Source organism: Natrix helvetica (genome assembly GCF_964273705.1).
Source record: "Natrix helvetica genome assembly, chromosome: 8".
Lineage (NCBI taxonomy): Eukaryota > Metazoa > Chordata > Lepidosauria > Squamata > Natricidae > Natrix > Natrix helvetica.
Window position 1 is genome coordinate 16,257,009 of NC_138559.1, and position 25,963 is coordinate 16,282,971.

Genomic DNA, 25,963 nt, shown 5'->3' on the forward strand with positions numbered 1-25,963 from the left:
AGTAGGTCTCCTTCGCACTTAAAAGCAGTTAAAATTGCCACCGTGACATGTGCTTTCCTGGGAAATGATTTTCTTCAAATTCATTTGGGACGTGTGTCTGAACAGGCCTGAGTTGAATGTTGATTCAACATCGTTCATTAAATGTATATTCTACTTTTCCTCCAGAAGCATAAAGCTGCATTTTAGTAGCTCTTCCTTCCATTTTCCCTACAACAAGGCTGTGAAGTAGGCTAGTTGTGAGATAATGTCTGGGCTACAGTCCTGCAGTAAACTGAGAATGGACTTCATTGGGTTTAACCCGACACTTTATGATTCTTTTTCTGACATCTGCTGGTGAGATATTAGACTGACCAGGAATTACCAAACATTCTCAACCGAAGTCTCATCTGATGAGGAAGAGATGTTGGGCTTTTCACAAGCAACACAATTGCCTCTTTCAGCTTTGAGGCCTGGCAGGGAAGAAAAAGTCTTCACATGTTTGCTTTTGTTTGGACTGTTTAAATGGAATTGGATCTCAAAATTACCTGAGTCTCATCTGAGTTCAAATGAAAGGAATTCAGAGAAATAATATTTGTAAAAATCAGAGTAATATAAATGAAGGTGTTGGGTTCAACCCAATGAAGTCCTTCTGAAAAAAGTCAGGAAGCAGAACCTCTCTGGGTTCCACTCTTTACTGATATTTAACTTAACAATAGCAGGTATTTGTTATTTACTCCAGATTAAATAGCCTGAGCAATTCCAAAGTTTGAGGTTTGGTAGACACATTGGCAGCAGGTATCTGGCTAGGATGGGCCATTCCTAATTTTTCTTTGTCCTATAAATTTTATGTGGTTTTTAAAAGCTCAAAGAAGCTCCCTGATTCCCCCTCCCCATTCCCCCATACACACACCATACCTTTAGGGATTGCAAGCCTGAATTTACGTAGTCTACAAAGAAATGAAAGAGAAATCCAGTTGACCTCTAGTGCTTTTTGCAGCAAGTTGCTGAGATTCTCTAAGAAAAAGAATTGCCAGTCCTCCTCATATATCTGGGTGTTGACAGATGCATTGTGCAGAGGAAGCTGATGGGACTGGATGTAAACTCAGTTCTGATACAAAAGGAATTTCTGGACCTAGAAACCTGATTCTTTTAACTGTCTGGGCTCAGATCTCCTATCTCATCCCTCTTCACATCTTGCTGGACCACCAGTAGATCCTTGCATTGCTGATCTAGCTGAACTCTTTTGCCTCCCTTTATCTTTGCAGGTGTTTGGAAACCCCATGGGTCCTGGAGGAAACACCGCCGGCAATCCCATGATGGCCAGCAGTGGCTCTGGCATGAACTCACCACAATTTATGGGGCAGCAGCCTTTCCCCGAGGGTTCCACAGGCAAAGGTTACGTGCAACCTGGGATGTACAGTCGCAACTCATACCCTGGAGGGCCGGGCTTCACCACAAGGTAGGTCCTGGCTGGCAAATTGGATCAGCAGATCTGGAGCCTTTGATGGGAAATCATTAACAAATTGTTAATTTGTTGAAACAATCACAGTGAGCAAAAGTCACACAATACATGATGCCCCAAGCCTGTCTTGGATGAGTTACACAACCTGATGTCCTGCTAGGATTTCACCTGGTTGGTTGTTCTTGGAACTACTAGTGTTCAATCAACTAAACAAGCGATTGTGCATTGAGCCACCAGGAGAGGTGGTTCATTGGTGGCATTTTTCTCTTCCTATGGTAGTTATCATTGAGCTGTTGATTACCCATTTGTGTTTTATTTCTTTGTTTGGTGCTCACTTCAAAACTGATGGTCTTCTTGAAAGGCAGTAAATTTGGTTATAATCTGAAAAGCTAAAGGTTCCTAGCAAACAAACTGAAAGGCTTCTCTGTTTGTGCAACCTCTACAAGTGAGAGAGATCTTCCACTTGTAGGGAAGTTTCTCATATCTCATCCTCTCTCCTGCATGGAGACCTTAGCTCCAATCAGCATTTTTCAACATCAGCAGTTTAGTTAAATCAGGGGGCAGTGCTATGCCTGTCTAGGAATTAATCCTCCTCAACAGCTTATTTTTGAACAAAATTATATAGCACTCCATTGTTGATTAAACATTCATCCATTCACCCATTTAATGATTGTCATATCTGGGGCTCGGAAGGAACTTCTCCCTGCTTCTCTCACTCATATCTGGCAAACGACGGCCTTCTTAAGAGTTCAGCTCATTGGAGCCACAAGCTCCTTATTTGAGTTTTCTCGTTTCACATTTCTAAGCTGCTCTGCCTCATTAAAGCCAGAGAATGAAATTCCCAATTGCTTTTCAGAATTTAATATTCTCTATTACACATGCTCAATAATTGCCTACCCTTGTCTATAAAAGCTGTCCTATGCTAAAGACAGAAGTCTTGTGGTGTTCTGGAAATAAGTTCCAGCCTTCATAATTTGACAAACATACCTGTAGTGGAGCCTTCAAAAATTACTTTTGATGCACCCTGGTTACATCATAGACTTGGCTCAAAGACTCCTGGAGGACATGCCATTCCATGCAGTTCCATGTACAGTGTTACCTTGGTATTCATTGTTAATTGGTTCGGGCATGTTGAGTACTAAAAATGATGAGGGCCAAAAAAAAAAACCATGCGACTAATATGTGACCCCTTGTTTTGGCTGGAAAGAATAGTGAGTCATGAGGTAGCCGACAATGACAGCTTCCAGCTTGTGCATCAAGAACCAAACAAACAACAAGTATTGGGACAAATTTTTTTGCACCAAAATGCATCAAGTACCAAATTCGACAACTTTTAGAAGAGTTGAGTAATGAGGTACCCCTATATTTGTTTTCCTCTGGCTTGTTGGTGTGGTTTCTGACAGACCATGAATTCACAGAGCTTAGGGGCAGAGCATAGGGGAGTACTAAGGCTAAGCAAATAGACGCTCCTTTGGAGGAGTTGCAGGAATATTTCCTGCAATTTGTAAACCAGAGTTTGTGTGGCTAAGCAAACCATGGGTTAGTGGGAACCCATTCTAAGAATCTCCCCAGCTACTCACCCCTGTCTATTCTCTCTCTCTCGGGAAAAAAATGTCTTTTTCTTTTTTCCCTGGAACCCTAAAAGAGTTATAACATTCCTTCTTTAATGTTTCCATGTAATTAGTGAATCAACCCCATGTGCCGTGAGAGGAGGAGAGTCACCAGAGAGATAGGAAGAGATGAGCTTGTTAGTAATTGCACTCAGAGTCAGCCCCTTTCTCCTATGCCTGTTGCCAAGTCAGTGGGGAAAGGGTGTGTGGGTGTGATGCCATCTCATCATCACAGGTCTGGTTGCCTAATCTCCCAGACCTTTTACTTGTACATCGTCATCTTTCCTTGCCTCAGTGGGCATCTCAGCTCCTTCCACTGCATGGAAGCTGAAGATACAATGGGAATTCTTACTGCATCTCCAAATAATTTTACCAGGATGTAGAAATCCACCCTGCCATTAGCATCTGAGGAATTGGGTTTGGCAACCAGCATCTGGGAGCCTAGAAAGAAGCATGCTTTCTCTGTCTCTCCCTTTTTAATGTTGTGCATCCCACATCTTAATCTTGATTTCCTGTGATCTTTTACTTGCTCCACGCATGCATGCATATCTGTCCAACCACATTGCAAAACAACAAAAGAAGTTATCCCAATGGTTGCAGTTATAATTTGGACAGGAATCTCAGAAGCTGAGAGCGATGTAGTTTATGACCAATGTATTTGAGATTAAAATATTCATAGCCGGTTCCTTTAAAAAAACAACAGGACAGAATGCTTGCCCTTCTCTCCGTTCCGTTCATGGTTCCTAAACAACACAATTCCTGTACTTGTTTTCCCTCCACTTAGCAGCAGTTCTGCGATCCCTTAATTCGGGGGTCTGTGGACCAGCACTGGTCTGCAGCATGCCAGCAGCCAGGCTGTGCAAACAAGCAAAGCCCCATCCATAGGATATAGGCAGCGTGCAAAACCCACACCCTCTCTGGACTGCGAAGAAAAAAAGGATTCCCGAGTCCCTTCGAGGAGAAGGGGCGGTCTAGAAGTTTAATAAATTAATTAAATTAATTAACTAGATTGTGGCCATCATTAGAGTGTACAGAGCATGTGCCATCTGGCTATAAACCCCGTCTTTTCTCTAGTTATGCAGGGAGCCCAAACGGCCCAGGGGGAATGGGCATTCCTTCTCATACTGGGAGACCCCCGGCAGACTTCACCCAAGCAGCCGCTGCAGCTGCTGTAGCAGCCGCGGCTGCCACAGCCACGGCCACGGCTACAGCCACAGTTGCTGCCTTGCAAGAAAAGCAGAGCCAGGAGCTGAGTCAGTATGGAGCGGTAAGCTGAGCATGTTTGTTTCATGTGGGATAAGAGTGATGGAAAGTGCTAACCAGATGGAAGAAGAGACGCATGATGGGAGAGATGTGCCATCTATTTATACTTTGTGATACAAGTCCAAGAGGCAGAATTATGAAGCATTCGGTAGCACCTACCCAAAGATGGTGCCACTTCAGAAAGTCAAGGAATCACATGCAGCCAGTCCACAAGTCACAGGTTGTCCACTCCTGGAATACTCAATGAGCATAAACTCTCTCCTCCTCTTTCCGTTCTCTGGTCAGAATATGGGCTGAAGTCAAATAATGAAATTGTGTGAATAATACAGGGCAGCAGGGCTGTGTGTTTTTTGGAAGTAACTGAGGAGTTCCTGTCACCATGAACAATGAGCAGAATAAGAGTTGGAAGGGACCTTGGACCCCCTGCTCAAGCAAGAGACTGTATACCATGTCAGACAACAGTCTCTTCTTTAAAGCTTACAATGATTGGATTGGATTTGGATTTATTGGATTTATATGCCGCCCTTCTCCCAAAGGGCATTAAACATTACAACATAAAAAAAAATATATCACAAAAGTTAAAAGGAAATTAGATAAGTATCCAAAAAACCCAAACCCAATTAATATAACAATAATATTTTAAAAATTAGATAAAATTAACAGGCCAGGCCGGCTTGCTGGAAAAGCCAACTTTTTAGGGCGCGTCGGAAGGACTGGAGGTCGGGGATTATGTGAAGTTCCGGGGGCAGCTCATTCCAGAGGGAAGGCGCTCCCACAGAGAAGGCTCTCCCCTTGGGGGTCACCAGCCAACACTGTCTGGCCGACGGCACCCTGAGGAGGCAAACTCTGTGGGATCGTATTGGACAGTGGGAGGCTACTGGTGATGGTGCATCCACAACTTTAGAAGGCAAATTATGAGGTAGATTTCTTCTCTTTTCCTGCAGAGATAGACACAGGGATGAAAGCCATGGTGACAGCAATTAGGTAGAAGGAAATTTCATTCGACATATCCATAGAGAGAGAGAGAGATGTTCAGCCGAGAGATGATATTCCCTCTGATGCTTAGAAATCAGGTCTTTCTAGTCATCTGCAAGGAGGTCGGGATCACAGCATTCTATAATGTTGATCAAGATGACCTTCAAACTTTCTATATGGCTCCCTGTGAACGTCTGAAACTGGCTGCACAAGTGTCAACTCTTCCAGTTCATGGTTTATTTTGACCGCCAACTACACAACATCCCAAACTATTTCTCCTTGGCTTTTACTTGGCCTTTACCTCCCTTTACTGAAGTGCCAGAGATCTTGTGTGTACAAGTAGACACAGTGTCATTCTTTGGATCTAGCCTTCAGCAGCTTCAGGGTATGGACTGTGCACGTAACAAGAAGACAACCGCTAGTCCATCAAAGCTGGCGTAGCCGATGTAGAAAAATAATAAATCCTGGTAGTCAGAATACACAAAGAAGGGAGGGGTCATTAGCTGTTTGGCCCCAAATCTACGCATCAAAATGAGGGGGCTGTTCACTGAGAAATGAGCAGAGTCAACTTTGCAAAGTCTTAAGAGTTGAAATAATTGTGAGCCAAAGTGAGGAACCTGCAAATGAGACTGCTATGGCTGACAGTTGATGTGCCATTTCGTGCCTGTCTGGTGCTGAAATGCCAGCTTGAATTGAATGGAAACATTAGAACTGTGACTACTATAACATCCAGCACGGTGTAGTTGAGTCCACCTACCCATTTCCCTAAACCTAACTTTGGGTTGGATGCTATTTAACTTCTTCCCCTTTTCTTTTTCTGCAGATGAATGCCGGGCAGCCTTTCAACAATCAATTCCTCCCTCATTCGGGGCCTCGAGGACCAGCCAACATACCTCCCGGGATGAATCCAGCCAACATGTTGAACGCCTCTGGGATGTCACCCATGAACATAAACACAGCACGGAGTCCTGCAATGAGCGCCCTGTACGCTGGGCAGAGGATGCCACAGCATGGCTACCCAACCCCACCCCAAGGCCAGCAGATACCCCGGCAAAATGTCAAGAGAACTTACTCCAGCGAGGTATGTATCAAAGGTAGAAGGGTTTTTGGAGCTCAAGCTTTGGAGCCTAAAGTTACAACCTGCATTCCTTTGCCAAGGAGTGTCGGTTTTCCCCATCTGAGTGTCATCCCATTGTGCTATCATTCTAGAATTTTCAACCAACCTGACCTTGGAGGACTGGGCATATAATTCCAGTAGGCCAAAGGGTGAGAGGACAGGAGGGGGTGATTGTGTTTGGGAAAGTAAAATCGCTGAAGCAGCCCAAGACAAATAAAAGACTTATTCACAAAAAAGAAGTAGTGAAGGAATAGGAAGTTACACTAGAATTAAGGAAGAGTGGTGTAGTAAACAGTGAATACTAGCTTTTGAGTACTTGTGGGTGTGTTGCCTAGAGACCAGGTCACAGAGCGCAGACTTTGCAGAAGCTAGTCAACATCCTACATCCAACTACAAGGGCTCAGTCTAAGGAAAAGGAAAGGATAAGGCAGAAACAGGAAGGGATGGAACCTGGGATTCTTCCTACCCCAAATTATAGCAGTCCTTGACTTACAACAGTTCATTTAGTGAACAGTTCAAAGTTACAACAGCACAGAAAAAAGTGCCTGATGACCATTTTTCACAGTTACCACCTTTGCAGCAGCCCCATAGTCATGTGATCAAAATTCAGACGCTTGGCAACTGACTCATATATACGACAGTGCTGTGTCCCAGAGTCATGTGGATCCCCTTTTGCGACCTTCTCAAAGTCAATGGGGAAGTCAGGTTCACTTAACAAACCTGCTACGAACATAACAACTGCAGCAATTTACTTAACAACTATGACAAGAAAGGTCGTAAAATGGGGCGAAACTCACTGAACAAGTGTCTCACTTAACAACAGCAATGTTTGACTCACTTGTGGTTGAGAGCTACTTGTACTCCCAGCTTCATAAAAGGATCTGTGACATCAAAATAGCATGAGGTGGTGAAACTATTGCAAGAGATAAACCGAAAGAGCGAATCTCAGGAAAGTATGTTAGAATTATTAAGTATGTTGGGCATTCTGGGCTCCCTCCTGAAATATTGATCGCTGCCCATTTCCTGGGTCTGAAGATTTCATCCAGGCTAAAAAAATGAGTGGAATAGAGCCTAGCAATTAGCAGTCTTGGTCTGATCTGGGATGCCTACAATTAGGAAACTTGTTAGTCTCTTAACTGGCCGAAGCGGTGCCCTTGCTGAGTCGTTTAGTCTCACTGACAGTACCCTGAAACAAGATGGCAGAGACCACACCTGCCACCCTCCAATCAAATCTAGAAAAGAAATTAACGCCAGGAGACCGTCCCAAGTAAGATGTGAGGGCATCCAGCAGAGTTCCCCATAACGTTTCAGCACAGAGGTGAGCCATTTGCAAGCTACTTAGGGTCCCACCGCCACCCCCACCCCAGCATTTCTCTGAGGCTCCCAGAGCCAGGGAAGATTGGGTGGGACAAACATTTTTCCAGGATTTGATGGGCTACGGGGCCAGTGGATAGCAGAGACACAAGACGCCCTTCAACCACTCCCAGTTGATTTTTCCAGGAGATGCCTAAACTCACTGAAACCTTGATGTGCTTTTTGTTAATCCCTTCCTCGATTTATTACTTTGAAAGCAGATTTAGGCAGCATCATTGTGTGTGACTATCTCTCAGCTGCCTTTTTTTTTCTGGCTCTCTTCCAGGGTTATCCAGGACAACAGTATATACAAGGTGGCCAGTATCCCTCTCAAGCCGGACAGTATGCCACGAATGTGCCTCAACCATCTGCTCCATCCCCCTCCTATCCTGGTCACCGGTTGCCACTGCAACAGGGAATGAGCCATTATCTCTCTGCCTCCAGTGCGAGCGGCCCATACTATAAGGTACTCCGTTGCTATGGTAACAGCTGTACCAGATTCTCAGTGAAGGTGAAAGAGACCTACAGACATTCATTCTGTAAGGAGAGAGAGCAGATTCCTAATGGAATGATGAATGCATCAAGAGAGCATCTCCCTAAGGAAGGAGGGAAATATCTCTATTTCCGCTGGCTTTTCGCTATTATTCTGATGATTTTGTAAGGAAAGCCACCTCCATCCTGGATGGCCTTCAGATGTGGGATCTTCAGTTCCCAAAATTCTGGGCAATGGAGAATTCTAAAGCGGGAAACCCACAATCCCTAAAATACCAGTTGGGGAAAGAGTGCCTTTAAGGTTCTAATAAAATATTACGTTCTAATCCTCAGCTAGCAGTCATAAGAACAACTCTTCCCAACTAGAGTCAGTGCAGGTTGATTGAATAATTTCACAGGGCAGAAGAAAATGTTCTCTCAAGGTTATACAGCAGGGGTGTCCAAACTTGGGAACTTTAAGACTTGTGGACTTCAACTCCCAGAATTCTCCAGCTGGCTGGGGAATTCTGGGAGTTGAAGTCCACAAGTCTTAAAGTTCCCAAGTTTGGACACCCCTGTTATACAGTAAGCCAGCAATGAAGAAAAAAACCCACATTGTTTCTTGGGACTTAATCCAATACAGTCAATTGTTCCTCAGTCTGTCTCTCTTTCAAATAGATTTGATTTCCCTTCTCCAAATCCGTAGCCAGCATAGTCTTTTCAGTAGAAAAGCTACATCCCTCTGCAGAAGACCCTGTTGGGCAAGGCTATCTTTCCATACTGTGCCAGCCCAACTAAGCTACACATTGGTGTCTTGTATAGATGGCGATGAACAGATGTTTCTTTAGTACAGTCTCAGTCCAACAATAGAACAATAATGCTATAGTATATACTGTACAGGTAGTCCTTTACTTACAACTATTCGTTTAGTGACTGAAGTTACAATGGTACTAAAAAAAGTGACTTAAACAGGTCGCCACAGTTACACCATCACATCCTCCCACAGTCACACGATCAAAATTCAGGCCCTTGGCAATTAGCATATGCTTACAATGGTTATTTGCAATCTTCCCAGCTGTTTTTTTGAGCAAAGTCGATAAGGGAAGCCAGATTCATTTACAGGCCATTTCATATGCAGTGATTCGCTTAAAACTGAAGACAAAAAGGTTTTAAAATTGGGTGCAACTCACTCGATAGCCTTGCTTAGCAGTGGAAATTCTGGCCTCAATTGTGGTCATACGTTGAGGACTGCCTGTACTAAGATCAAGAGTTACATAAACATAATATGGGTGGAAGGACTTTAAATCAGACCTGAGGAAAAAATCCTATAATGGTTAGGCAATTCCTAAGCCCTCTTTTGGGCTGAAGAAAATTGATCAAAAAATTACTAGCGGGGTCAGACTCTAGAGTAACATGAGAATTCAGCAATCTTCTGTTTGTCATTGTTTGCTCTTGGGATAAAATGAGGCTAGAATTATGCCCTACTTAGTATCCTTTGGAGCAACATTTCTCAACCTTGGCCCCTTTAAGGTATGTGGACTTCACCTCCCATGCTGGCTGGGGAATCCTGGGACTTGAAGTCCATCCATCTTAAAGTTGAGAAGTACTGCTTTGGAATCAAGGTGGGATGGAACTGGATTGATGGATAACTCCTGCCTTGGGAATCGGCGCCCAGATTACTCTAGTAACAAATGTTTTTGACTTTTCTCTTTTTAGCCTACTGATCAGTTCAATGGTCAAAATGCCAATTTTAATGGTGGAAACTTCAATACCTATGGACAAGCTACTATGAATGGGGTGAGTTCTATTGTTTGCTCCCGATGAGGCTTTCTAAGGTATTTGGCAATAATGTAGAGCCGTGGTGACGCAGTGGTTAGAATGCAGTATTGCAGGCTAACTCTGCTGACTGCCAGCAGTTCGATCCTGACGGGGCTCAAGGCTGACTCAGCCTTCCATCCTGCCAGTAAAATGATGACCTAGATAGTGGGGGGACAATATGCTGATTCTGTAAACTGTTTCGAGAGGGCTGCAAAGCACTGTGGAGCAGTACATAAGTGCTATTGCTATTGTTAGATGCCAGGTGTTATCTCTCCGCTGTATTTCCACAACTTCTGAAGGCAAGCTGTTCCACTGGTTGATTGTTCTTACTATCAGGGATTTTTTTCCTTAGTTCCAGGTTGCTTCTTTCTTTAATCAGTTTCCACCCATTGCTTCTTGTCCTTCTTTCTGGTGCTTTGGAGAATAGCTTGACTCCCTCTTCTTTGTGGCAGCCCCTCAAATATTGGAACGCATGCTATTGTGTCACCCCTAGTCCTTCTTTTCAGCAGGCTAGACAGACCCAATTCCTGCAATTGTTCTTCCTATGTTTTAGCCTCCACGTCCCCATCTTTGGGGGACTGGAGATCTTCTTACCAAACTTTTCTGCATTCCAGGATGGCTTATTCATGGGCTTTGCATCGATTCACAAAGTTCTTCCACCTAGAAGATACCTTCACACCTTCCTTCCCTCATTCATGCATTTCTCTTTCCTTTTACACACAAAGTACAACATCCTGCTCTTCGTTGGGTCATTTTTCTTGTTTCTTAAACAGAATTGAAGCAAATGGTGCATCATGTAAGCAAGACTTTGACTTCGTGTATTTTTACATTAGCTTAGAATTACCATCAACCTCTTGCTAGCTTCATTTCTTGACTGGCATCTTTTCCATTCTTATCCCACTTAAAAAAAACAAACGGAGAAACACTTCTGCTGAGCTAAAGAAAGGGAATAATGTGTTAACAAGAGGTTGCACTCCCTTGCATCTTTTTGCAAGTTATTTTTGTCCATTTTTAATACTTTTCTCCTGGGTCTTCTCAAGGGGTTAGCTCCTATTCCCTATTATGGGTTAGAGTTGCCCTTTTCACTCAAAGAGAATAATGTTGTATTTTAACTTCCGAGAGCCTCCCCTTGGTGTGGCCGAAGTTGGGTGTATTTTTCTAACTGTTTTAGCTGGGAAAAAATGGACATTTGGGGGAAAACTGAAATATATGCAGCAAGGGAGATTGTTTTCACATGGTAAAAAGCACAGCCTGATACCAGATTTTGCAGTCCACAAAATAAGATACAGGTGTAAACTTTCTCTCTCTCATTTACAAGACAGTAGTTTCTAGTGCTTTTCATAAAGTAGAAGAGGGAAAAGGCAAGAAGTTGCACATTGATTGAAGTATAAATAGAACGCTTATTTGGTACACAGAGATCACAATGTGATTGACAGTAAATCAGGAAGTCTTGCATCTTTATGTCCGTGTTTACTGCCAGTTCAGCTTGAGAAGGCTGACATGCAATATTTTTAAGGTGGTCTAGAAAGATAAAAAGAAATGGTTGCTTCTGTAAAACAAATGGCCCATTCATAGGTGGCTGAGGACTAGCAAAAAATGAGAACAGGCCGACCACCAGACTACAGCCGAAAAGTCCAAAAGAGGAAACCAGCCGTGTAAAAACAAACTAGGTTCTGCTCACTGTTGTGAGTGAATGAAACACTGCTTTGATCTTGCATCGAGAGTTACGTTATTTGACCAGTCCTTGCACACACGATTGTAAGGGTTTGATACTTTAAAGCAGGGGTGTCCAAACTTTGCAGCTTTAAGACCTGTGGACTTCAACTCCTGGCTAAGGAATTTTTGGGAGCTGAAGCCCACAAGTCTTAAAGTTGTCAAGGTTAGACACCCCTGCTTTAAACAGTTTTCCTATCATTCTTCCTGTTGCATAATTCTAAGTACAGGTAGTCCTCGACTTACAGCAGTTCATTTAGCGACTCTTCGCATTTACAATGAGAAAGGTGAAGCCAGATTCACTTACCAACCGTGTCACTTAACGACAAATGTCTTAGCAACATAAATGTTGGGCTCAATTGTGGTTATAAGCAGAGGACTACCGTATTTGTAATCATTTTGGGCAATAATGGTTGGGTGGGGGAGACCCATAGGAAAAAAAGGCGAGGAAGCCTCAGCACGCAATCCTGCCAATTTTTCCCACTCCTTTGTGTCCATGAGCTTAATGCATCTCAAGGATGTTAGTTTGGAAAATACGCATTCGGTAGAATGTAAAATGCAGCCCTCTTTTTCCTGGTTCAATATTCAGAGGACTTTCAACTTGTACTCCACTGTGTAAAGTTTGGGATTATTTTTATGTTCATATTCATATTTTCATATGAAGAACGGTTGCAGGAACTGGGTATGTCTAGCTTAAGAGAAAGAAGGACTAGGGGAGACATGATAGCAGTGTTCCAATATCTCAGGGGTTGCCACAAAGAAGAGGGAGTCAAACTATTCTCCAAGGCACCTGAGGGTAGAACAAGAAGCAATGGGTGGAAACTAATCAAGGAGAGAAGCAACTTAGAACTGAGGAGAACCTTCCTGACAGTTAGAACAATTAATCAGTGGAACAGAAGTTGCCTCCAGACGTTGTGACTGCCCCAACACTGGAAGTCTTTAAGAAGATGTTGGATAGCCATTTGTCTGAAACGGTATAGGGTTTCCTGCCTAGGCAAGGGGTTGGACTAGAAGACCTCCAAGGTCCCTTCCAACTCTACTATTGTATTGTATTGTATTGTATTGTATTGTATTGTATTTATTAGAAAGTGGGCTGAAGCTTCATAAGAGTCAATAACGTCTGAGTTATAATTCTGTTCTCTTTTTAGCCGGGAAGATCTATGCCTGGTTATCCAAGCTCTCCTTTACCTGGTAACCCCACACCTCCGATGACCCCTGGAAGTAATATCCCTCCCTACATGTCCCCAGGACAGGATGTGAAGTCACCATTCCTTCCAGACATCAAACCCAATATCAACTCTTTGCATTCTTCTCCATCTCCCAATATTGGTTCTTTGCATCCTTCTCCATCTGGTAAGTCTTAGACGCTTCCTTCCAATCTGACTGGTTTATGGCTTCTCCCAGCTAAAGAGGGTATGAGACATCATTCAGTAATGACAATTCCCTGGTTAATCGATTTACTCATTTACAATGTTTGTAGATCATCTCAGTTGTGAGACTTGGGGTAGCACACAATGAGATAGGAAAACCAACATAGCATTCAAGTGGCAAAGCTTTTCTTGACCGTACCACTCCGTTTTGCAAAACACACATTTTTTAGCAGGGAAAAAAAATCATTCTGGACGTCTCCCTCATTCCTTTTTTTTTAAGGAGCAAGGCACCTTTCCACAAAAGGCATTTGAAAAATGAGGCACCCAGTTCACACAGGTGTGTCTGTGCATCTCAATGCACCCCCACCCCACCCCACCCACCCCGGCAACTCAAAATGGTTGAGTCCTGGAGAAATTTCCCCTCCGGATTCTACCTATTGGCTGGGCTCTGGACCATGATTTGAATTTGGGACCACTTGCAGAGCAATGGAATTTTGGGGGCCAGGCGTGTTCCGTGGCAGTTAAGGAATGGCAGTTTGGTGCTGGGGGAAAAAAAAAATATCTTGAGAGAGTTCCTTAACTTGCAGTGGGAATAGAAAGAAGAGCGAGTGCCAAAATCCGTTTCCCAAATGTTTGCAAAATTCAACAGAATTAGGGGGAGGAAAGGAAACGACAGCCCTGACGGAGTCAAGGCAGAAGCCAGGCCTGTTCTTCACCCCACCTGCAGCACTTTCCCACCTGGCTGCCCCTTGCCATGCCCCACGGCCCAGACAATCTCTTACTACGTCCCCTGTTGCTGGTTCAGCCTGGCTCCCTCCACGCCTGCCTTGGCTCCTCTGCCCCATCTCATCCCTGCACCTATGGCTGTGCACCTGCCGCTCATGATCAGCCCACTCTCTTTTCTTGTCCCACCAGGAAACCCCTGTGATGAGTTGCGCTTGACCTTCCCTGTACGGGATGGTGTAGTGTTGGAGCCTTTCCGCCTCCAGCACAACTTGGCGGTCAGCAACCATGTCTTCCAGCTCCGGGACTCTGTTTACAAGACCCTGATGCTCAGGTGAGACCTTTGATGATTCCCCTAAGTCCATGCTATGAAGTAAACGTATCACCTTGTTCCTTCTCTAACCTAGAATTGGCTCATGCCACCTTAATCGTTAAGCAGTAGGCAGCTTTTGAAAGATAGTCGAAAGCTGAATCCAGAATACTGCATGGTTCTTTTTTTTTTAGCAGTGAGCTGGGACCAGGGGATAAACTAGAACTTACTCCATCATTGCTTTTGAGCCCACATTGGAAGAAAGCAAAAGAGCAAAGCTCTAGACTGTGTTATTTGCCTCCTAACTCCAAAAGGTGTTTTGAACCACAAAAGGTTCTTTGAACGGGACCTATTTATGATCTCAAGTCCACCTTTCTGTACAGTAGCGCATTTCCCCCCTGTTGTTTCTACAGCCTTGGTCCATATCCTCTTTCTGAAATAGCACAGGAGAACTCCGAGAATCATCCAGTTCACCTTTAGGTGGAATATTTCAATTGGTTGTTTTTGCAAAAAGCAGCAACAGGTTCTGCTTTGTTCTGAGTCTGTGGGCTGTAACTGGAAGTCGCTTGAACTCTGTTAGATGCTCTTTTGCAGATAGATGAAAGTTCTGGGAAAAGATGAAAATATTCTGGAGGGGGGAAAAAACCCAATAATACAAGCGAGGTTATTCAAGGATTTGCTTTGGCAGCTGAGAAACAGTGGAGGGAAAGCAGTAGCGAATCAAAGGGAAAACAGTAGTAGCTATCAACTAGTTGTTAACGGCTTCATTTCAGTTTATTTGTTGACTTTATGTTCTGCCCATTTTCATAAATCTTAACCAATGAAGAAGGAACTTCCCTTAGCTGGGAAAAACAACCTTTTCCCTGTCTCTTTAGGGAGAGTGTTTCCCACCACTGGCAAATTAAAGGTGAGAGGACTCCAACTCCCAGAATTCTCAGCAATTGCCATGCATTCCCAGGGAGAACTGTGCTGTTGAGCCACTATAGTTCTCAGCACCCATCGCTTTTGGCAGTGTTCTCCAGGGCTGTTGGGAATTGCGCTCCATCAACACAATTCTCAGCAGGAATTGAGGACCACAGGTTCATGGCCAAAAGAGATGGGGCAAGAGACCATCGCAGAGTTTTCTCCCATTGCAAAGTTCTTATCCCATGTTCTCCATGCCTTCTCCAAGGCAGCATGAGTATTTTCTTTACAAAGGCATTTTGTGGTTCCTCTCTGCTTCTCAGGCCTGACTTAGAGCTGCAGTTTAAATGCTACCATCATGAGGACCGACAAATGAATACCAACTGGCCAGCCTCAGTCCAGGTCAGCGTGAATGCCACCCCTCTGACCATCGAGCGGGGAGACAACAAGACTTCACACAAACCCCTCTACCTAAAGCAGGTCTGCCAGCCCGGCAGGAACACCATCCAGATCACAGTTACGGCTTGCTGCTGTGTAAGTTCAACTTCTCTTTGTTTGGGGCTGGTCTTTAGAGTCAAGACAGCAGTTTCTCCGAGCCTCTGTTTTGCTGTGAGAGGTATTGATACTCCAGGGTGCTTCATAACAGATGGCCATCTCGTTCTCCATTGCCGTTTGTCCTAATTCCCAAAAATCCTGTATCCGCTTTTTTCCAATTTGAGGTCTGTTGTGTAGGTGGAAACGGCTACTCTCAAATCCCTTTAGGATACAGAATTCTACAGGACTGCAGCCCCAGCATACCCAGATCGGGGCCCTACTCTTGGCTGGAGGAATTGTGCCTCTTAAGTCCACACAGGTGCAGGAAGTCCAGGATAGAGGGGATGTTTCCTCTGTTTTAAGCCAACTTGAGTTACCTTGTCATTCCTTGCAGCAGCAAATTCACAAGTGGGTTGTGTGCAACACGTGATACCGTTTCCTTGTGGAGCAGCTTTTCATAACTATTTTCATTGATTGGTCCCGGGGTTCAAATACCCCACTTCTCTGGGTTCAGAAGGGCCTTTTTGTCTCAGCTTGGACATTTAGGAAAGAAAGACCCTCGGACTCCATTTCGTTGAAGTGAAAGGTTCAATATAGTCAAGCAGCTACAGCATAAGCCAGGGGTGTCCAAATTTGGGGACTTTAAGACTTGTGGACTTTAACTCCCAGAATTCCCCAGCCAGCTCTGCTGGCTGGGGAATTCTGGGAGTTGAAGTCCACAAGTCTTAAAGTCCCCAAGTTTGGACACCCCTGGCATAAGCAAAGCTGGATCTGACATTATTGTCATGCAAAGCCCACCGTTTTCCCTTCCCCCTGGCCCTCCCCCCTTGACCAGTCCATCAACGTCCAATCGTATTTCTCCAATGTTTTGGGAACAGCTTTGGGGTTTGGCCCCTCTTTGGTAAGAGTTTTGCATTCCGCTCTCACAGCTCCATCCTTGATCAGCCGGTTCATTCCAGATGGACACCTTTGGTTCCTGTCACCCTGTCACCCCTTCCTCCTCACTTCCCTCCTCCCTCTGTTTTATGGCGGGAAGCAAGACACGCTGAAGGTGGCCCATCTGACACTGCTTTGTCATGCAATGCAAATGGCGAGTGTGTTTAGCCCTGGTGACTTCTCTCCTTTCTTTCTTTTAGTCCCACCTTTTTGTCCTGCAATTGGTGCACAGGCCTTCGGTACGGTCCGTTTTGCAAGGCTTGATCAAGAAGAGGCTGCTGCCGGCTGAGCACTGCATCACCAAAAGTGAGTATTTCTGCTCTTCGGCATCTTTCCCCACCTGTAAAGTCTGGCCAAAGAGACGGAACCGCCTGGCCTGGTTCTTCAGGGGAGTAAAAGCCACCAGCAGAATTCCTGCAGAGTTCCGCTAGGCTGGGATCAGAGGATGCATGGCAGTGGAGCAGAGGCTTCCCAAATGTATGGCTCAGGAGGAGAAGGGGAGGGAATCTCCATGCTTCCCTTAAATCAGGGAAGGCCCGATGAGAATGCGCCAGATTGGAAAAGGCTGTTCTGAAGACCAGACCGAAGAGTGTAGAGCAGGGGTATCCAATCTGGCAACTTTAAAACCTGTGCACTTCAATTCCCAGAATTCACCGAGCTTCTAAGCAAATCTGACTTCCCTCATTGACTTTGCTTGCCTGGGGAAGTCCCAAATGGGGATCATGACCCTGGGATGCTGCAGCCGTCGTAAATACCCACTGGTAGCCAAGTGTCCGAATTTTGATAATGTGATCCCAGGGACACTATGACGATTGTAAGTGTGAGGACCAGTCATAAATCGCATTTTTCAGCACTTCCTAACTTCGAGTAAATGTCTGTAAGTCAAAGGCGACCTGTAAGGAGGGCCAAATTATCAGACGGGTCAAGGAATCTCTTATTATTGTTAGCTGAGGTTGGAATACTATGTGTCAGGTTAGACCCGTGATGGTGAACTTATGGCACGCATGCCACAAGTGGCACACAGAGCCATTTCTGAGGGCACACGAGGAGTTGATCTGTCAGCTTCAGCGCACGTGCACCTGCTGGCCAGCTGATTTCGGCTGGCGGTTTTTGCCCTCCGGGGGCTTCAGCAAAGCCTCCGGAGGGCAAAAAACAGCCCAACATGCAAACTGGAAGTTTTGAAAATGGGCCATTTGTGGCCTCTAGAGGGCTTCCGGGTTGGGAGCATGGGAGAGGCCGTTTTCTCCCTCCCCAGGTTCCTAGAAAGCTTCCGGAGCCTGGCGAGGGCGAAAAACAGGTCCACCGTGCCATCGCACACCAAAAGTGGGGTGAGAATGGGGGGGGGGCGCATGTGCCTGAGGGGTCATGCGAGCATGTGCGGGGGAAAGGTGCATAGAATTATGGGTGTGGGCACACACATGCACAACCCCCCTCCCCCCCGCACAAAAAGGTTAGCCATCACTGGGTTAGACCATGGGCAATTTGTAGAGGCAGGAGAAGCCAAAACTTTGGCTTTCAAAGGAATAAGAAACGGCCTCCCATGTCCTGTTTTTAACCCTTTCCCAACTCTGCTGGCCATCACTGCTCCCAGCCCACTGAGTTGCGTAGAAACGTAGAAACAGAAAACTGACATCAGAAAAAGACCCAGTGGTCTTTCAAATCTGCCCTTGGTCCATGGGGTCTGCATTGACACCTCATTTTCCTCTTTCCATCCTTAGTCAAACGGAACTTCAGCAGCGGCACAATCCCCGGGACTCCGGGTCCAAATGGCGAAGATGGTGTGGAGCAGACAGCCATTAAGGTGTCTCTGAAGTGCCCCATCACTTTTCGGAGAATCCAGCTTCCCGCCAGGGGTCACGACTGCAGGCACATACAGGTGAGTCTCTGATCATCTCCCAAGTCTTGCTACCCTCTGGCCAACAGAGAAGGTAGGCTCAGAGTCCTCCAGCAAGAACGATGAACTGCCAAAAAAAGGAGGTGGGCGGTTGAAGGAAGAGAGGGAGAAAACCCCAATCATTGATTCTTGTGGAAGGGGAAGCTTTCAAGGGATCCAGTACAGGTTGGGTTAGGGTTAGGGTCCTTTCCTGAAATTGGACAGTTTCCCTTGTCCCCAAAGCCTTTGGAGTTGTTTTCTAATGCCTTTTGCCCAATGGAGTCCTGCTTTCTTTCTCTCCGCAGTGCTTCGACTTGGAATCCTACCTGCAGCTAAATTGCGAAAGGGGAACGTGGAGATGTCCTGTTTGCAAGTGAGCATCTATATTGGAGGCGGCTGTGGCAAAAACAAAGACACTTGGGATATTAAATCCAAGAAAGGACTTTCGTTAGGAAAGCAGCATACAAGAGAAAACCCCTGGACTAGTTTTTCCCAACCTTGGGAACTTTTAAGATGCCTGGACTTCAATGCCAGCTAGGGAATTCTGAGAGTTGAAGTCCACACATCTTAAAAGTTCCCAAGGTTGAGAGGAAACATTGTGGATTATTTTCTGTAGCTGTTTATTGTGGCCAGTCTGGGCTGGACAGTTCTTAAACAAGATCTAAAAGCCAAGGTTCTCCTTCCATTCCTCTTCAGTGGCACAGCTGTCACAGGGCTACTGGGCTGAAGTCAAGAGCTGCTGACAAAACAGAACACTTTTAAGGTTGGCAGTTGACTGAACAGCAGCACCAAGGCCCAGCATTAATTCTTGGGCTGGGCTCTACCTCCCGACAAGGTCCCGAGGGGATAGAGTCTGTCCCAAGATCCTTGCCCTTTTTAAAATTATAATCAGGTGTCTGGCTGACTATATACTCAGTTATTGTTCTGTTTTTGCCTTTCAAAACTTCCACAGCCAAAAAGTTGCACCCACCCACCCCCGTCTCCCTTCTCTAGAAGGTTTATGCTTTGAAATTTTACAGCTGCAGCCTCTCAGAGCATTGCATATGGTTACTCCCACCCCTCTTATTTCTTCTTCTTCCATTCAGTAAAACAGCCTTGTTGGAAGGGCTTGAAGTGGACCAGTACATGTTGGGAATCCTGATTTACATTCAAAAGTAAGTTTCTTGGGTTGGCTGATTTTTTTTCACTCTTGTGAAAGAGATTGGCCAGGTATGATGGTGATGATGCTGTTTTATGGCCACCAGGGGGCAGGCAAGGGCTATCACCCACCCACCCTAACCCTTAGGTGTTTCTTTCACTCTGATGTTTGAGATGAGATGAAACCTAAGATTCTTAGAAGAGAAATAGAAATAGCATCTCTGAAGGGTAATCAGTTGTTCTGGAGATGGGATTGGTCAGAATGACGTAGACCAGATCTTAGGAAGGCCTTTGAGAAGAAGGTCAAGTGCCACTCTCAACGCATAACAGAGGTCAAACGAGGTCCAGATCCCTGCCTGGGATGCCTTAGAGCAGCAAGCCACCTTCACAAGGCTGCTGTGAGGTTATTATGAATTCCTGGAGGGGAAGGGGTCACTATGGAGCTGGTCACTATGCAGCACAAAATCAGATCTTTCCATTAGAGCAATGTGCAGCATAATATTAACTCCATGCTGCTGGGTCTAGAGCCACAGTTCCTCATTTGAATTCCCATCATATTGTCAGGCTTGTGTTTCTTATGACAGTGCTGGTAGAAAGAAACGCTTCTCCAAGGAAGGCCTTGGGTGGAGTAACAGTAGCACTCCTATGAGCTATTCCTTGCCTAATAATGCAGTCAGCTTACGTTCTTTTTCAACGAAGAATAGAACAAGCCGGGCACTGTTATTTGCAGGGTGTTTTTTCCCCAAATGAAATAATGTCTCTTGGCGAGCAAAACAACATTGCTAAGAACAGGGGCAACTATCCATGTAGCCCCAGAAATGTAAACTGGAAGCCCCTCAACATCAACCCCCAAATCTTTGTGAGGCGTTTTCACCACTAGTTTGCAGAAGTTAGACATCGGCTTAAAGCCATTTAGAGATTTTCTTTCTTAGAGCCCTTTGGGATTGTTCTATTTGTTTTCCTTTTCTATTTTCCCTTTTGACCCTTGTGGGCTAGACGATGACCTCATAGCCGAAATAATGATGGATTGCCCCTAGTGGGCAGTTCAAGGTCTCATGATCAAGAAGTCTTTTGTAGAGGCCTAAAATTCTAGGGTTGGAGGAGCCCATGTGAGTCATTGAGCCCAATCCCGTGCTCATCCCAGCATGCTTTGTGACATGTGAATAACTGGGTGGCTGTATAAATCCATCGTGTGGGGGGGGGGGCAGGGTCGAGTGTCATGTGCAAACTTCCCATTTACCCAGCTCCGAATATGAAGAGATCACCATCGACCCAACGTGCAGCTGGAAGCCGGTCCCAATCAAACCTGACATCCACATCAAGGAGGAACAGGATGGACCTGTGCTGAAGCGTTGCCGCACCATGAGTCCCACCCACATGGTGATGCCCAGCGTCATGGAGATGATCGCAGCCCTGGGACCGGGTCCCTCGCCATTTGGATCTTTGCAGTCCTCTTCTGCTGGTGGTGGCACCAATGATTACACCAGCCAAAGTGAGTCAGCCTCTGAGTCCTTTTGGGGGGGGGGAAGACCCAGATCTTGAGGGACAGCAGTAGCACTTAGACTTATATACCGCTTCATAGTGCTTTTATAGCCTTCTCTAAGCAGTTTACAGAGTCAGCCTATTGCCCCCAACAATCTGGGTCCTCATTTTGTCGACCTCGGAAGGTTGGAAGGCCGAGTCAACCTTGAGCCAGTCAGGATCGAACTGGCTGTGGCAGAGTTTGCCTGCAATACTGGACTCTTAACTACTGCACCACCATGGCTCTAGAGAGGGATATAGTCTTCTCCTCCAAGAGAGAGAGAGAGAGAGAGAGAGCACCTTTATTTAGACCTCACTGGGATCTCATGGATCTACTTTGTGTATGGTGCATGATCACCATTGAAAGGCACAAGTGTTACATTTGTGTTATCAAGAAACAAGATACACACATAATTGCTGCTTAACTATTGCAGGGGATTAGTATGAATTCTATTGCTGATACATGGGGTTAGAACTAACCTTCATTCACAACATTCTTATATGTACAAGCCTTTTCTGAAAGATAACTTTCCTCCCTGACTACTACTATTTTGTTGTTTCAGATTCAACCTTTTCTGGAACTTACCCAGATTCATTCCCCACTGTGAACCCCGGCACCCCAACGTTAAATGAATTCAACCCTGGGCCTCCTCCCATCTCCTACCAGTCTGACATTCCGGGCAGCATGCTGACCCCCGAAAAGCCAACTGTTCCTTCCATTCCTGGACAGGTCAGTGAGACGTTCTTCCTGAAAAATATTGGGAAGTGGTCATTATAAATGGGCTATGGGGGAGGGGGATCTACAACTGTGCTTCCTCCTGGGATCTTCACTTTGTAATGGACAGCTCCTCTTGGTCTTCTTGAACAGGTACATAAAATTCCTCTCCCGTTTCCTCTTCATGATAGGCAACAGCCCTAGCATTGGATTTTGATAGATTCCACAGGCAGGGAGCTTCCAGAATTTATGTTGCAGATCCTTGAAAGATTTTATGGCAGTGTCTTAAACCTGGGAAGTTGGGCAGCAAATGATGCCTGTGGAGGTTTCCTCCTGACCCATTTAAAAACGTTTCATAAAAACCTCATAAGCAACATCAGGACCAGTTACTTGGCAAGCCTTCCCATTTCTATAGCTTCTGGCTATGAAGTGGCAATTTTCATAAAACTCCCGTCATGCATTTATCGGCAGCGTGTGAATACAGGAACAGGACCGGATTCTTTGGGTGATTTTCCGCACCAGCTGCCAGGCGGCCTCATAAAGGCAGCTGAACAAATGGCCTGTTTCTCCCCGATGACGATACAGGCTTTTCCCCAGCCTTACGAGGAGAATCCTCAAGAGAACATCAGCAGGAAGAGTTCTCTCGGGAGTCAGCAAGGCAGGGATGATCAGACAGCTTGCTCTGCTATGCGAGACACTTAAAAACAAAGAGAAAGAAAGAAAACACAACACCTTACCTATTCCGATCCATTTTTGTAGAAAGGAAGAGCATCTCATTTGAGTTCTAAGCTTCTTCCATAGTCTTCGCTCTGCAGAATATCCGTCCTCCCGCTTAAGCAGGAGGTTGACTAGATGACCTCCAAAGTCTCTTTCCACCTGTGTTATTCTGTAAGCAGGGCCACTCTCCAGTCCATGAACATTGGCCTGCAAAGTGAGCCTTGTTCATCAAGCTACAATCTTGTCTCTTCTGTCCCCCTCAAGCCCAGGATTCAACAACAACAAGGATTTATTGGGTTTAGGCTTTGTCCCCTGCAGGGTGCCCCAATTGAGTTATCAGCTGGGTAACAAAACTCTCAGCTAAGGCTGAGAGCTAATCCAGACTCTACAGGGGTGCTGGGCGTGACTGGATCTCAGCACCACTTGAAGAATTGGCTGTTGTGATGCATGACTTCCGCTCTTGCTAAGCAGCTAATTCCCAATGCTGTCAGGCACAACTGTGAGAGAGCCATATTTTGCATGGCACAAACTGTCTTTCTTGGCCAGTTCTGCTCATTGTGTCACCAGCAGATTTCCTCTGCGTGGGATTCCAGGGTGGAGAAATGAATAACGAAAGAAGCCAAAACAGCCCCCCTCCCCCCCCCCAAAAATCACCCAAAGTTCCACGTGATTCAATGCATAAAAGAAGCCTCGTGCTAAAAACATGCCCTTAAGAATAGCAAGTTTGAGAGGCTGGCACTCCTCGGCCTACTCTGTGTAATTTTGAGAGGCATTTAATTTCAGGCAGCCCACTGAGCTACGAAGGGAGGAAAAGTGGGGGACCATTTGCTTCATCAGCAGGGGGGCCTCGTCAGATTATCTCCCGGGGAAGGTGCTTTCTGCCCCCCCAAAAAAAGTATTTTGCGCCTCTGCCAGAGACCGTGAGGCAGTTCCTCTTTCAGGTGACAGAAGTACTGAAGCTGTTTGATGCTGGGAGAAGTGCTAGGCAAACATTTCCTAGACCTGGGCGTCTGTGTCTATGTTTGTGTGAGCTTGCACCTTGTTAAGGTGATGGATGAAAGCATATCCCAGTCAGAGTAAGGCACTGCAACAGAACCAGAAGTAAATCTCTGCAGTGCAGGAATGATGCCCAACATCCTGAAGAAATTTAGATAACTTGCACGATGGAGTTTGGGGGTGACCTTGAATGTGATCATGGGAAGAGATGCTGCCTAGAAAACAGATAAGAGAGGAAGGATTCCCCCCCCCCCCCCCCAGTGGATTAGAGGTAAGGAGAAGAAACTTAGAAAAGGATCAAACAGTTAAAAGTGAAGGATGGAAAATGTGTCCCTTCAGACTTGCTGGATACTGTTGCTGTAGTCTTACAATAATGTAGAATTAGTTTATTTGGTCATGTTTTCTGTCTGGATGACCGGGAAGGTCATCCTTGTTGCTAACATTGTTGGTGACGTAGAAATGAGGAAACAGACAGGAATCAAGTTTGATGGGAAAAGGCACCCAGAGCATTGTTCGGGGCTCCCTTTTATTGTAAAAGCTCTGAATAATTTGTACTGTTGGCAGAAGCTGATTGGATTACAAAGGCATGGTGTCCTTGTGATATGCTCGTGGACAGTTCATGCTATAGATCTGCTAGTTAATCTGCTGCATGCAATGTGTCTACGTGTAAATGCCATCGTACCTTCTTGTAAGCAAAGGATTAAGAGGAAGAAATGTGGACTTTGATTGATCTCCCAGTGTGGTTTGCCAGCTACTGGATAACCAATTAACTCCACATCTCCTCCTTCCTTTTATTTTAATTCATTTTGTTTTAACAATTTGTATGCATACGTTACTTCGCATCTAAGAGGTCGAATTCTTGGTCGAATCATTGTTATTAATACAGGCACACATTAAATGCAGCAACAACAACAAATCAGTCCAATTACCATCATGATTACAACCCAACAGTCAGTCATGAGACATATAGCATAGTCCTCAATTTACGACCACAATTGAGCCCAAAATATGTGTTGCTAAATGAGACATTTAGTTAAATGGGTTTTGCCACATTTTATGACTTTCCTTGCCACAGTTGTTAAGTGAATCAGTGCCATTGTTAAATTAGTCGCATGGTTGTTAAGTGAATCTGGCTTCCCCGTGGACTTGACTTGCCAGGTCGTAAAAGGGGATCGCATGACCTGGGGACACAGGACCCATCATAAATACAAACCAGTTGCCAAGATCTGAATGTAAATCATATAACTATGGGGATGCCGCAATGGTCGTAAGTGTGAAAAATGGTCTTAAGTCCCTTTTTTCAGTCCCGTTGTAACTTCAAATGGCCACTAAGCAAACTGTTGTAAGTCGAGAACTATCTGTATTTGGCTTGTGTGATGAGAGAAACTTATTTATTTTATTTATTTATTTGCCAGCCATCTGACCACAGGGTAACTCTAGATAGCTTACAGGTACATAAAAGCTAAAGCATAAAAAGTTAAAAACAAACATTAAAACACATGAGGAGGGGAGTGGGGGACTCCTATTACTCAATCAACCACCCCCATTGACTGGGCCCCAACCCTCCTGTCTTCTCATAAGGGCCTCAAGACCTGGGTCGGCCTGGAGGCCCAGTGGGGGCCCAGCGCAATGGGGTGGTTGATTGATTAATAAGAGACACCCCCCTCCGGCCCTGCCCTCCTTGGTGTTAACGTTTGTTTGTAACTTTTCCCTGTTTTAGCTTTTATGTAATTCTAAGCTGCCCGGAGGAAATCCACTGTTGTTGATCATTGAGCCTGGTGTATACAGACCCAACCAAGCCAACAAAAGATATGTCTTAGCACTACATGGGAGGGGGGCTCTCCTGGGACCGTGCACAGGGTGGGAGAACACCGGGGGGTGAAGGAGCCTGCGCTGCAGAAAGGGTCTGCATTGTGGGACAGTGAAGCTCTCCTAGGATGGCAGCTCTGCCCGCCCTCCTGTTTCTCAGCAGTTTTGCTTTCTTTTTCTTTTTCTTTTTTTGCAATTGCAGATGCCTCCATCAAGCAGGATGGATCATTCTTCACACAATCCCGTGCAACAGGGTCTAAATAACCCCAACCTCAGCAATCAGCAGCAGCAGCAGCAGCAGCAGCAGCAGCAACAGCAGCAGCAGCAGCAGCAGCAGCAGCAGCAGCAACAGCAGCAGCAGCAGCAGCAGCAGCAGCAGCAGCAACAGCAGCTCCACCATCGGAATCCCTCTCTTCCTCCCCCACCATCACGCCAGGCACCTGGACAGTCAGGCACTGGAGGCCCAGCACACGGAGGGGAGCTCCCTTTCAATCCTGGTCCTGGGATGGGAGGGCCACCGGGACCTGTGGATGGGCCTGAACCTTCCCTTGACGTAAGTAGCATGGGGCTGTCCCTCCTAAGCTCACCTTCCCCTCTCTTTCTGGATATGCCTAAAGCTCCAAATTCCCTCCCCCCCCCCTCCCAGCTGCGCCCACGT

The 25,963-nt window shown here is 45.6% G+C and overlaps 1 protein-coding gene across 1 annotated transcript in view; it reads left to right on the plus strand.

Annotated features, from left to right (window-relative positions):
* Positions 1–25,963, plus strand: part of ZMIZ2 (zinc finger MIZ-type containing 2) — a 79,486-nt gene that overhangs the window by 49,736 nt on the left and 3,787 nt on the right. The window contains exons 4-18 of the mRNA XM_081960852.1: positions 1,245–1,438; positions 4,126–4,318; positions 6,113–6,370; positions 8,046–8,225; positions 9,947–10,027; positions 12,910–13,114; positions 14,047–14,188; positions 15,391–15,601; positions 16,738–16,843; positions 18,256–18,413; positions 18,716–18,783; positions 19,496–19,564; positions 20,792–21,039; positions 21,632–21,798; positions 25,508–25,858. Coding sequence (XP_081816978.1) covers positions 1,245–1,438; positions 4,126–4,318; positions 6,113–6,370; positions 8,046–8,225; positions 9,947–10,027; positions 12,910–13,114; positions 14,047–14,188; positions 15,391–15,601; positions 16,738–16,843; positions 18,256–18,413; positions 18,716–18,783; positions 19,496–19,564; positions 20,792–21,039; positions 21,632–21,798; positions 25,508–25,858 — 2,631 coding nt within the window. The remainder of the gene's footprint in view (positions 1–1,244; positions 1,439–4,125; positions 4,319–6,112; positions 6,371–8,045; positions 8,226–9,946; positions 10,028–12,909; positions 13,115–14,046; positions 14,189–15,390; positions 15,602–16,737; positions 16,844–18,255; positions 18,414–18,715; positions 18,784–19,495; positions 19,565–20,791; positions 21,040–21,631; positions 21,799–25,507; positions 25,859–25,963) is intronic.